Source organism: Musca vetustissima, unplaced genomic scaffold (assembly GCF_032173495.1).
Source record: "Musca vetustissima isolate MV318-11 ecotype Yass unplaced genomic scaffold, APGP_CSIRO_Mvet_v1 utg2553, whole genome shotgun sequence".
NCBI lineage: Eukaryota > Metazoa > Arthropoda > Insecta > Diptera > Muscidae > Musca > Musca vetustissima.
Window position 1 is genome coordinate 281,958 of NW_026886870.1, and position 13,931 is coordinate 295,888.

The 13,931-nt window shown below is 31.5% G+C and overlaps 1 protein-coding gene across 1 annotated transcript in view; it reads left to right on the top strand.

Annotated features, from left to right (window-relative positions):
• The window catches only part of LOC133334357 (transcription factor cwo), a 44,390-nt gene extending 38,773 nt beyond the window's left edge, over positions 1-5,617 (top strand). The window contains exons 2-4 of the mRNA XM_061542651.1: positions 1,225-1,348; positions 3,693-4,014; positions 4,077-5,617. Of these exons, the coding sequence (XP_061398635.1) occupies positions 1,225-1,348; positions 3,693-4,014; positions 4,077-5,617 (1,987 nt within the window). The remainder of the gene's footprint in view (positions 1-1,224; positions 1,349-3,692; positions 4,015-4,076) is intronic.
• Positions 5,618-13,931: the final 8,314 nt, after the last annotated feature.

The following is a 13,931-nucleotide window of genomic DNA, read 5'->3' on the forward strand; positions in this document are numbered from 1 at the left end:
ATTTATGTTTTGTATATTAAAAATAAAAATAATTATTATATATGTATGTTGGGTACGGAAGATTAAATGCGAGCAATTAATATTTTGCTTTATAATGAAAACGTGTACTTTTTAAAACAGCTCATGTGAGCAAAACGTGTTCAAATAATGGAAAAATATTTAAACACAGTAACAAATGGGGCTCGTGCTGTTTTTTTTTTAATTTGTAGCTTTCTTTGAATCTTACTTATCAGCGATTCTATTAACATTTAAATGTGAAACACACAAAGTTTTACAATTGTTTTTAGAAATATATATACATTTAAAGAATTTAAACTGGAATCACACAGCACTTAAATTCCAACCGGTCATGTTGAATAGAACATTCTATCAATGTCCGGGATAATAACGATTACTAAATCTTTATCAATATATAAATACTATCTGAAAATTTTTTGCATGATGATTTTTGTAAATTTAATTTATGGTTATTTTTAAAATCAACACTAAGAATAATCTCTGGAAAAAAACAAAGCATGTTTGTATTTGTTTATTAACAAGTATGTCACCTTGCAAAGGTAAGTAAATTTCTTTTTCAAAAAAGTGTTGATTTTAAATTTCGCTATGTAGGAATATACAAAAATCATTGTTCGTTTCTATTTTTGTTTATCATTTGAGTTCTAGTGAAGAATTTGGTGATATGTTTATGTCAATTTCAAATACGGGTATGTGCCAAAAATATAAATACAATATGGGCTAATTTTTCGATCCCACCCAAGAGAAGCGTTACAATTATCTTTTATTCTAAAATTTATTTAAACTATTTTTTTTCTATATTTTGTTCTTTTTATGATTTTCTTTTTCTCAAAAGTAAGACATGAGTGTTTTGTGAGTCCTTGTGGATTGAAACATTATAGACAAGTGCCCGCCCCCTACATAATATAAAGGCCCTGGTGTTAAACTGAGACCTGAGGGAGCATTTTTGTTGTCACTAAGGGTTTTCGTGTGCTAAAACCCCAACGCCATTGTTTTACTTTCAAATATTATCCGAAAATATAAAAACAAACTCTACATTAAATTTAAGCTAAACATTTGTAATAAAACATTTAAACTAAAGTATATTGTTTTTCTTTTATCTCTTTTATTTCCATAAAACACAATGATCAACCCAAAATAAACTCTACTTTTTCACAAAAATAAAAATCCTACGACATATTCATCGATTCAATGCAATACAAATTACAGCGATGCAGCCGTTTCCAGTTTTCCATACTGCACCGAATCTAGCCTCAATTTCTCAACAAATGCAACCGGCTACAGTGAAGATGATACCGAATATAATACCGGAAGACGTAACAAAACATCGAGGGTAAATATTTATTTATTAGTTGTTAACTATTTTATCGATTCGCCACTATTTTGCCAAAATGCTACACGATATTACGAGTCATAGAACCAAGCACCCACCCCCTTACTTACCCGACAATGCACAAAGTGACATGGAAGGAAATGGAAATTGTGATGTCGGGGCTGGACAACAACGACGCCCATTTAACACTATTCCACAAAATGGTTCTTCAACATCGCACTATACACAAATTATCATCACAACCACCACCAGTATCAACTAAAAAAATACAATTATTAATATTTCTTATTACAAAAAAAAAAAATTATGAAATAAATAACTACAAAAATCAAACAGCATTTATTACATATATTCTAATATTTGAGCTTCAAAATAATACATAACCTTAAAATAATAATATTTGTATAAAGGCGGTTTGGTTTTGTGTGGGCGTGTATCCAAAATACATAAAATTTTGAAATACTTGGGACATCATTGGAACCTTTTTTAAGAACACTTCTTATTACTTCCAAAACACCTCCCCTTCCATCTGGTTCTAACTTTTTTTCAAATATTTCTCAAAAATTGGATCCCTATTTAAAAACACTTGCTTCTTATTATTTTCAAAATACCTCTCCTTCCATCTGGTTCTATTATTCTGAATTATTTCTCAAAAAGTGGGACCTTTTTTAAGAACACTTGCTTCATATTATATTCAAAATACCTCTGCTTCCATTGTTCTATTTTTCTCAATTATTTCTCAAAAATTTAATTTATTACTGTGTGTGTGTTCGAAGGCGGTCCTCAGTTCCTTAAGGCCGCAGGAATTGGCGATCCGTGAATACACGTGGCCAGGTTTTCTTCCAAAAAGATAATATCCAAAAACGATCGTACACTGGGTACAAAAGACTTCAGTTTAATAGTAGTTCACAGTCCAAATGTCGAATCAACGAAGGCTGCAAAAAACAGCTGATGAAAACACAAAAAAGAACGATAGTACACAGTACTTTAGTAGTAGAAATGCATTAAACAGAGTAATCAAGGATTTTAAGTAGATTGATTTAAACCGACTTACGACCTCCCGGTTGAGAGATGTCCAAGTGCATAAGGTGTATGTAGTGACGAAACTGCAACCAGCAGTGAAAGAATTTCCGGAACTAAACAAGCTTCCAGGTCACACAGGGTAGATTCTCCAAGTCCTCTAGGCGCTTTCAAGGCTGCTGAAGATAGGAAATAAATAGAAAAAGGGGGCAAAAAGGGGGAGTGGGAAAACACGTCAAAAATTAGTTATTGATCCAAAAACAGGTTAAAAACTTAAGCTAATATCACAGATTGTATCACAGGTTGGGATGGGATAGGGATTAGGATCAGGATCACAGATGAATTTTCGCCTCTTTGATGAAGCGAATTAAAATCTTGAATAGACCTTCCTCAGTGGATTTCAGGATTGTCAAAAGATTGTTGTGTTGGGAAAAAAGTAAAAATGCTGTGCTCCACGTCTTCAGAATTTATTAGTAAATATAATAAATAAAACAATTAATTTAACACCAAATAAGAGATATGTAGGTCGATTTTTGTCCCATTGATTATTACAAACAAAATATACGCTCTGTTCCAGAACCTGCAAAAATCTTCATAAATCGAAATAATTTTCCATTCCGAATCTTTTCCATTCCGAAATTAAAATTGTTTTCGAATTTCCCTTGATAAATATAAAAAAGTTTTACCTCTTACCCAAAGTACGGCAACATACCCAAAATATATCTTCAATTTTATTGGCAATGGTTTACCCGCCATTTGCATTGAATTACAGATATCTAAATGGGGTTATGGTCGAGAATTAAGAAAAAGATTATTTTTATTCTAAAGTAGCCTAGAAAACGTACACATATAAATATTTACTCATCTAATTATTTCATGTGTAGTCCAAGAAAGACATCCATTCCGTATCAAAATTAATCAGCTTATGGGTATTTTAGAAAAATACCCCAGCTGCATATTTAATATTTTCCGAAAAAGTATTTTACACCATTAGTTCAATTAAATGATTTTCCAAGAGACCCAGAATATCACTTTAAGTTGGAATTATACAGAATCTACAGCAAAAACGATATTCCACTAAAGCCTCACCACACAAAACCAAACAAAAGCTTTAATCCTTTACAAAAACCCCTTTTGATTAAAGGATATTCTATTCAAAAAAATTATATATACATACATATGTACATATTAGACAAATTTGAGGTTATGGTGTAGGATTTTAATAATTTCTTTTATTTATTTCTAACCTTATTTTCATTAATCAAAAATTAGTTTATTAATCTCTTATTTTCTTTCTTAACCTCCTCCTCCTCCACCCTTATAGCAAGATCCTCTATCGCATCGCATTATTGAAAAGAGACGACGAGATCGGATGAATTCATGTTTGGCCGATTTGTCACGTCTTATCCCACCGCAATATCAACGTAAAGGACGGGGACGCATCGAAAAAACGGAAATTATTGAAATGGCCATACGTCATCTAAAACATCTGCAAAGTGAATGTATGCAAAAGGAGAATGACTATCGTATGGGCTATACGGACTGTATGAAGGAGGCAGCGAAATTTTTATATGATAGTCAACAGCAGGAGTTTTGTTATCGTCTCTTGGCTCGCCTCCAGGAACACTGTGAAGAGGTTATGAAAAGTAAGTTGTGTGTGAGTTTTTTTTTTAAGGATATTATTTATATTCATTTTTTTGTGTTGCAGATGATTGTTTCCGCTCCCGTAGCTGTCACACGGCCGCCGATAATATTAGCGCTTCCAGTGGCAGTCCCCATCAAACGTTCCACGCTGTACCGCCATTGTGCCAATTGCGCGACATGTTGGGTACCTCAGACATTGAGCACAGCAACGATCACAACGATGTTAAAGATCTCAGTTTTCGCAATCATTTGAATCAATTGCATCGCAACAATGCAGCTGCAGCGGCGGCCGCAGCAGCAGCTGCAGCTGCTGCCATGGATAGTAATACCAATGAAGCCCATCACAACAATGTTGGCAGTAATGCAGCGGCAGCAGCAGCAGCCACCACCACAGCTAGCTCGAGCACAACTAATGTCAACAGCAGCAACAACAACACGTCTAATATTCCTAACAATGCATCAACGGCATCGAACTCGGGTTCGGTAATAACAACATCGAATAATGCCACCAGTTCTACAGGACCTGCTGTTGGTGGGGCCCTGGGAGTTGCCACATCCACACAACAGCCCCATCAAGCCCCCGTTATAACGTCCACAGCTCCAGCATCCCTCCATCATCACACAGATTCCAGTAATCATGACTTTGACTCATCGCGTGAACCCATCTTGCACACCGATACCTCCAATATGCATTCGCCGCCACCACGTGATACTCTGTTGGGCTCACATCATCATGGCTCCCACAGCATGCCACATTCGCATCATTCTGCCCACATGGCTCATCATCAGGACAGTCTGTTGCATGGTGGCCGCCTGCGTAATTTCTCAGAATCTTCTCATGATATTGAGCACAACAACAATTATAAGTACAAAAATCATATAAAGGAACGTTTCAATCATGAACTACACGATGAGGAGACTTCATCGGAACATTGTCCCGCCCCACCAATGTTACAAAATGAAAATTCACATGCCCATTCCGAACACTCCAAGGATGGTACAGAGCCGGAAATTGCACCCATTATGGCTAAAAAGCGCAAAATGGCCGAAGCACTGAGTGCCCACTGTGAGAATACTGTGGATGAAGCTGATTTGAGAATAACACCTGCCCATCGAGCCAATAATGTTGCTGCTGCAGCCGCTTCTCTTTTGAATAACACCAGCAGTAATGCCCGGGAAGAAAAACCCTTTACCCCGTTCAGTGATATCAAAACCGAGGCAACAACGGCCAACAGCAATGGACCATTGAAACCGCACTTGAGTGCTCCCACCAGTACCACCGCTCCACTGCCAACCCGTAGTTTTGCTGTGCCCATTTTTGCCCTACACAGTCAAGGCACCTACTATGTACCACTCAATGTTGACTACAATATACTGATACCATTCCTCAATGGTATCGATCTGCTGGAGAAGAATTTCAATAGTATGCCGGTTGTACATCCCATCAACATCAATGTCAATTTTATGCCCACCTCCTCAGCATCATTGTTGGCGGCTGCTGCCGCTGTTGTGGCCAGTAAACAGCAACATCCTGCCGCGGCGGCGGCAGCAGCTATAGCCAAAGCAGCCAAATTGGAGGCCATCTCTAATACGAATGGTTGGTAGATTGGTAAAGCCAACCGCAAACAAATAAAAAAGGAAAGATATTTTTTTTACAATCCAAATAAGATTTCCTTCGAAACATCAGCTGTGAGTATTTGTTGGAATCAAGCACACACACACATACAAAGAAAAGACAAAATCAAAAACATTTTCATGTTATCAAAAATGTCGCGGCGTTTAAAGGAGAGTTGTTGTGGTTGTTTTCCTTATCTTGCTGTCGTCTCCAATATATCGGGTATATCCTATTAAAAACATAGAATCAGCCCAGCAATGAACTTGAAAACTATATACAACCAATCAGCAGAACTAAACAGCTCCCATAAACAAACGTACATTCAAATATATATTTATATCAACGGAATGGCACACACACATAGACCTTGTCGAAGAGTATATTGGAACAACTACCTCAGATTTCTGTGAAAAAATGAAGAAAAAACCACAAAAAACATGTAAAATAAAATAATTATCAAAACGGTTTGTTTTTTATGTAGCTAAAATCTAAAGGTACATACAACAAAAATAACTACATACATATATACAACAAAAACACAACAACTAATTAAAACCACCTTAACTAATTAGGTAGTAGAAATTGTAATACAGAATTTTAGAAGAAGAAAAAAACACATCTAAATTATTATGATTGACCTAACCTAAATATCATCTATTGGGGAATCCAAATACTATCCCACACAATTCAGGTGACAAAGTATTCAGAATAGATTTCTGTAATAAATCAGCACCACTTTCTGAAGGATAAAAAAATGTATCTAAAGAAAGTTAGCTTATGGTCAATATACTTATTAGGTTATTGCCTGGCTTTGGATTTTCCATTTGTATATAATTTCTTTGAAAAAATTACATACATACAAATATTTGCCAAATTATAGAACAAAAAAAAATAAATAATTTTATCATTGGAATGATTAGTTAAAGACAAATCTGAAGATGTGAGACATCACTTATCGCTTTGCCCATAATCTGGAGGACATCATTAAGATGCAGATTATCAAATGCAAGCAGAGAATGTTAATAGCACGATTCGGGACGTCTATACTTTCCTCTACACATTATTTCCTTAACACTGAGCAGACGGAGTATTTTTGTTTGTATTTAGCATGGTACAATGGTACACACGGTAGGATATATTGAGATGAATGAGAAAAATCAACTCTTCATGTAGAGTCTATATCCGTCAGATACATAATAAATAAACGCTACGAATTGTTGTGTTTATTCGACATTTTTTGGTTTATATTGAACACAGGATACTATTTGAAGTCCTGATTTAAATTAAGTCTATTTTTATTTAAGTCATTTCTCAGTTTGTTGATGGTGAAGGATTGTCATTTCCTCAATTCTCACACCAACAAATTACAGTGATTGAGTCAATTCAATTTGTCTGAAATTAAAATCCGATAGCTATACCCTACCTTGTAATAATTGTACCATGGAGTTTCAAATAGAAAAAAATACCTTTTGAGGTTATGTTGGTCCAGTGTTAATGTCTAGTGACAAATACCATAAAACTACATCATTATTATTTTTTAATAAAAAACAACAAATAGGAGTTATGAACTCCATTTGGCTACTTTACATTTATTGAAAAATAATAATTTTCTTAAGAGTATACAAAATAATTAATAATTTTTTTTCGCAGAAAAAAACAAAAATAAAGATGTAGAAATCAAAAAAATATACATAATAATCTTATAAAGATATAAAAACACACAATCCCATTACATAAATACATTAATGCATTTTTTTGAAATTATAATAAAATTCATATTTTTAGAAATTATATTTTTTTATAAATAAAAGAAAGTCTATATTTTTTGCAATATAAATATTTTTAAAAAAATTATTAATAAAGAAAATATATATTGAGTACCTGTTTAAATTTAATAGTGCAAATTATATGTTTTTTTATTTTAAATAATAATTATTTCTTAACTCTCTGTTTCAAAGCAAAAAATAATAATTAAACAATATTGTATTATTATTTATTGGATCTAAATACTTTTATATTAGGCTTATTGGTATTATAGATAAAATATAAAAATAAAAAAAACTTGTCCCTATTTACTAAATGTTTGCTTAAAAAATACTTTGTTCCAATTGTTGTCTTATTTTGTAAATCAAATAACCAGTGAAAGAGAGAAAGTTGTCGTTTAGACAACTAAATCCTCTCGATTTCAAATGTAAATTCATGCGTATACGTCACCTTAATCTGTTCAAAAATCCAGTGGATTATATTTGACATGTATACGCAATGGAATTGAGATTTGAGATCGAATGAATTTCGTCAAGATCTATTAAGAAGGTCACTCAGCTAACAAAAGTCAGCTGTTTTTTCTCAAGTCTAATGTCAAAAATTTTAACTTTGTTTACGTTTTCATAATGGAAATCAATTCAGAATAATGGATTTTGACAGCAAACTTGAGAGGCAGCCGATATCCAGCTGGTCTCCCTGGATGACCTTATTTATAGGCCTTGGATTTCGTAAATTTAAACGCACATTAACATTTTGTACCATTTTGGAACTTACCTAAAGTAGTTTTAATAAGATCGAATTAATGCATCAGTACAGCTGTTTGTGTAATGAACTCTGCCATAAAAACTATTGTGATTAGAAACAGAAAAAATAACCACATAATTATATTTAAACATTTTTGAATTTTTGATGGTTGTCGTGCAATACATTTCTTAATATTTCTGGATTATGGTTAAGACACATGAACTCTCTACAATAGTTTTGCTCTTGTAATCGATCTACTTTATTACATCTATCTTGCACTTGTCAGTAAGAAATCAGCTGTTTTATGTGAACAGCTGATTATTTATTAGCTGCGTTTCTGATTTTTTCGAATGTTAAGAAAAGTAAAAAACACATTCTTTGAAATTACTAAAGGATTATAAAATCACATAAAAACTTAGGGATTCGGTATTATTTCACTTGTGTTATAGTCCAACAAAAAGATTTTTTGAAAAACTTTAATAGAATCAATTTCATTTCTGCTTATAAAGTTTATGTGAAATTCTTAAAGAAAAAAATGTCAGATATTTTGTGATCATCTAAAAAAACTCCAAACTTATATTTCAGTGATCTTTCAAAACATTTCTTAAGAGTTTTTTTCTTCATAATAGCAGATTCTGACAACAATGAAACAGCTGTTATCTATGGTAAAGACGCGTTTAGATTTACGATACCCATTGAATCTCAAATTTCAATTCCGTAGCGTATACGTCAAATATAATACACTGGATTTGTGAACATGATTAAGGTGACGTATACGCTATGAAATTGACATTTGAGATCGAGTGGATTTAGTAGTCTAAACGTGGTCTAATAGTTTAAGAGAAAAATGTGAGATCTAAATGTCATGATTTGAGTAATTTGTCGGGTCATATGCTTCTAACTTCCGTTACAAAATATTTTTTTGGCAGCTGTTAAAGATTAAACCGCTATTTTTCATTTGAATAGTTCAAAATCGGAGAATATTCAATCAAATATGTCACAGTATGAATTTAAAAAAGAAGAAGAATAATAATCAGACAAATGTAATTTTTCCGCTGGGGAATATTCAAGAAGAGAAGAAGAAGAATCAGACTAATATTTAAGAAATCCTCATGTTATTTGTGTCTAGGTTTCATTGCAATTTGCATTTTCTTACTACTATGAAACAGCTGTTTTCTAATTTTTGACAAATATTCACAATGAAACAGCTGTTTTCTGTTCTATTAGTTCTAGAGGAAAATTTCTGAAAAAAATACCTCAAACTGTCTTCTTTTAACATGGAGAAGAATAAAATAATTCATTGACTCTCATCGAGAGAAGATACTAAGAAATTGATACTGGAACACACCTATTATAATAATGAACAAATTGTAAATTAAAAAAATAGAATTGAATTGAGTTAAAAAATGGAATATTTAGAAAATAGGGAGTGATATTTAAATTTAATTTTGTTTTAGCACAAAAGTGTTTGATAATCAAAGTATTAGCACAAAAAATATTTTTTTAAGATTTTTGAACTCAAATTTGGAGACTTTTTATTTGATTAATTTTCTTCTCGGTTTTTGAAAAAATTAATACAAGAATTGTAAAAATAACCTTAATTTTAATTTAATATTCATGCAATAAAAACAATAAAATTGTATCATTATTACTTTGGCTTTGTGTTAAATCTATAAAAAATCCTTAAAAAGTGTCTATATTTTTGTATAATTTTGCAAAATTTAACTATTATTTAGTAAAATAATATTTTTGTATGACCACAGAGAGAAAATTGTGATTTCTTTTTTACAAAAAATAACAATGAATTTTATTATAATTTCAAAGAAACCCAATCGCATAACCTAAACGTACATTTCACAAAAACAAATTATACTCACACAAATTGATTATATTTTTGAATGTTTTATATATATATATATATATATATATTTGTATGTATAAAAATATATATTTATTTGTTAAATTTACACAACAAAACAGAAACAAACCACAATATATAAAAAATATTATATATTAAAAACATAAAATAAAATGTTACATTGATGTTATTACATGTTATAAGTGTTATATTATACAAAACAACAAAAAATAACGTTCTAAATGTGTACTATATGTGTGTCGATAAAAATAAAAAAACAAAACATGAAATATAGCTAAATCTTTTAATGATTCAAAATAAACCTATATACATAATAAAATATATTTGTAAAGACTCCAGAAACCAACAAACTTAAATTTTAATTTGAGAAACCTAGTCATAAATTGAGTAAAAAAAGATTTTGTTAATTATAAACAAAAATTAAACTAAATTGTTTTTGTATGTAATATAACAATAACAAAAAAAGAGAGGAAAAAATAAATATAATTGTTTATTAAAAAAAAAAAAACAGAGAAAAATAAATATATGTATTTCTATGTGCAACAAAACAAAAAACATAAAAAAGGACTATTAAATTAAATTTTAAAACAAAAATCGTTACTTTATGTTTTCAAATTGTTTTTATTTTATTTTTTTTTTAATTCTGTAATATTATTTTTTTGTTTCAATTTTTACTATATATAAATATATAATAACTATTCTATAATGTAGTTAGTTCTATACAAATCTTAATGTAATCTTTTTTTCTTTTTCTTATAAACTATTTTTATATCTAAAATAATAATAGTAACTATGTTTATGTCTTTTCTACAATATCTACTATACAAAATCTATTTTTTTAATTAATTCTACTGCTTCTAGTTAAGCTGTATGTTATTTTATTTTCCTTCTAATATAAATTTAGTTGTTAACAAATTTAATTTTTAATATTTTGTTCTCTAGAATAATATTATTTTTTAATAATTACATTTTTGCAAATGAAAAAGAAAATGTATTGTATTTTTAGTAGTTAAGTTTTAATTATAAAAAAAACAAAACAAATGTACTAATTATAAATAAATAACTTTATATTGAATGTTAAATTAAATTGTGTTTTATTTTTTACAAAACAAAAGAAAAAAAGTAGGAATCAATGAATAAGTAATGGGGGGACAATAACAGTTTGTATGGAGTTCACAGTTCTTTATAAAATACAAATTGGTTCGTATATAGCGGTCACAAGTATTTATATAGACAAATTGTTCGGTATAGAGACCACAGGTCTTTATAAAGACCAATTGGTCTGTATAGAGACCACAGGTCTTAATACCGACCAATTGGACTGTATAGAGACCACAGGTCTTTATAAAGACCAATTGGTCTGTATAGAGACCACAGGTCTTTATAAAGACCAATTGGTCTGTATAGAGACCACAGGTCTTTATAAAGACCAATTGGTCTGTATAGAGACCACAGGTCTTTATAAAGACCAATTGGTCTGTATAGAGACCACAGGTCTTTATAAAGACCAATTGGTCTGTATAGAGACCACAGGTCTTTATAAAGACCAATTGGTCTGTATAGAGACCACAGGTCTTTATAAAGACCAATTGGTCTGTATAGAGACCACAGGTCTTTATAAAGACCAATTGGTCTGTATAGAGACCACAGGTCTTTATAAAGACCAATTGGTCTGTATAGAGACCACAGGTCTTTATAAAGACCAATTGGTCTGTATAGAGACCACAGGTCTTTATATTATAAAGACCAATTGGTCTGTATAGAGACCACAGGTCTGTATAGAGACCACAGGTCTTTATAAAGACCAATTGGTCTGTATAGAGACCACAGGTCTTTATAAAGACCAATTGGTCTGTATAGAGACCACAGGTCTTTATAAAGACCAACTGGTCTGTATAGAAACCACAGGTCATTAGAAAGACCAATTGGTCTGTATAGAAACCACAGGTCATTAGAAAGACCAATCGGTCTGTATAGAGACCACAGGTCTTTATAACGACCTATTCAATTGAACATTATGCTACGTGAAATGTCTTACAAATAGCCGGTCTTTGGTCAAGATTTTAAGACTATATCCTTTAGAAAACTGGACTACGCGAAAAGAATTTAAAATTTATGGAAAGCTAAAAGACCATAGGTTAAGAAGAATGAATTTTCCCTCATAAAAGAGACATCTTTACGTTATCAGGTAGACTATCCATAACCTTAGCTTAACTCATTGTCAAAACATTGGAAACCACCAAAAAAAGCTCCCAGAAACATTTAATATCGTAGTCAAAAATATCCGAGTAGAAAATTTACTTTCCGGACATCACTCATTTTCATACTGACTACAACTGCAACATAATATGGTTCGGTAGGAAATCAAAACTTACTATGATATGGGATTCCAAAAATATCCCTGTTCTCTTGAAAAACATTTTTCTGAGGGGTCACCATTAAGCAAATTTATGCGATCGATTAATTCTACATGCATCAATCGTTCGTCCGGCAATCGGTCCACACACAATTAGCCAAGGTGTATTTAATAAGGTGTAAGTGACAATCATATGGTTTTAAACTTTTTTTATTGTTTGTAAAGTAAATTGTAAATTGTCAAAAATATTTGTCAACGTTTCATTTCGATTTAAAATATTTTCTTTTGTTTTCGATTATTATTTTTTATTAATAAAAGAGCAATAATAATGAATTTATAGGGACGGAATATTTGTTAATGCCCAAAGTGACGACAAGGAAGCGTGAGCATAAATCAGTTCTAAATCCGGCCGCTGATTTGTTCTACATATTTGCCGCAAGTACAACGATTATGATCGATTTAATACCAAAAGGAGATTGTTAAAGAAAAGGAAATAAGCCCCTGAATCCCCTGTTTCCCTCAAAATCAAGGAAATGGTGTTATATAGCTTGTATTAGAATTTGTCCATTAGTTTTCTACAAACGCCTGGCTAAATACATTTTTTTTACAATTTAAAATGAGATTCTGTTGCGTAGTCTATTGATAGATTGCATACGCGTTTGTGGTGTTTGACCGGGGATTTATGCCCTACCAAGAAGCCACTTCTTCAAAAATTATATTTTAATTTAAAATATAAGCAAAATCCCCAAGGAACCAAGGCTTACATGTGGGACATTTTTCAAAATTATGCGACCTGAAGAAATGTATAATTGTTTTTATTTACTTTTGTCAAAACCTATTTGTCAGCATGACAATTTAATTTCTATAACAACAATGTTGTTTTTGTAAAATGTTTGTTGTTGTATCTGATGCATACACCTTATTAAATACACCTTGCAATTCGCATTTATTTTCCCAAAAATGTAAAATCCTAATAAGATGATCCCTATTGAAATTGGAGAGAATCATATCTAGGCCTTAGTTGTGTCGTTTCGAAATTAACCAGTTCAATTGAAATAGTTGCGAGAAAGGGACGATCGGAACTAGATCCAGATCTTTAGCTTATTTATTTTCAATTCTATTTCGTTCCTTCATTTGTCGTTATTTCTCGATTATTTTGCAGCTGCTACCACATTGATATCGATGCCATGATTATTTAAAGAGAAGGAACTACAGTCGAAATCATTTATAAGGACGATGAAGGGACCGCCCAAATATTTTCGCAATAAACGACAGTAGTTATAAGCGAAGATAACTTTTTTCGGGGCCTTTGAATATCGTCGCTATAACCGGTATGTCTATTAGATCTTTCACTTCGAAGTGGGATTCCAGTGTAGAGGATTTCTGTCGTCTATGTGAGGACGAAGAAGAACTAGAAACAATTGAACATATCCTCTGTAAATGTCCATCGCTGATTAGCAGAATACATAAACAGTTTGGAAGATATGGAAGATATTTTTATAATCTAGCCTTCTTTTCTAAAATAGACCTAAAAATTTGATATTTCTAAACTAATCTTTCT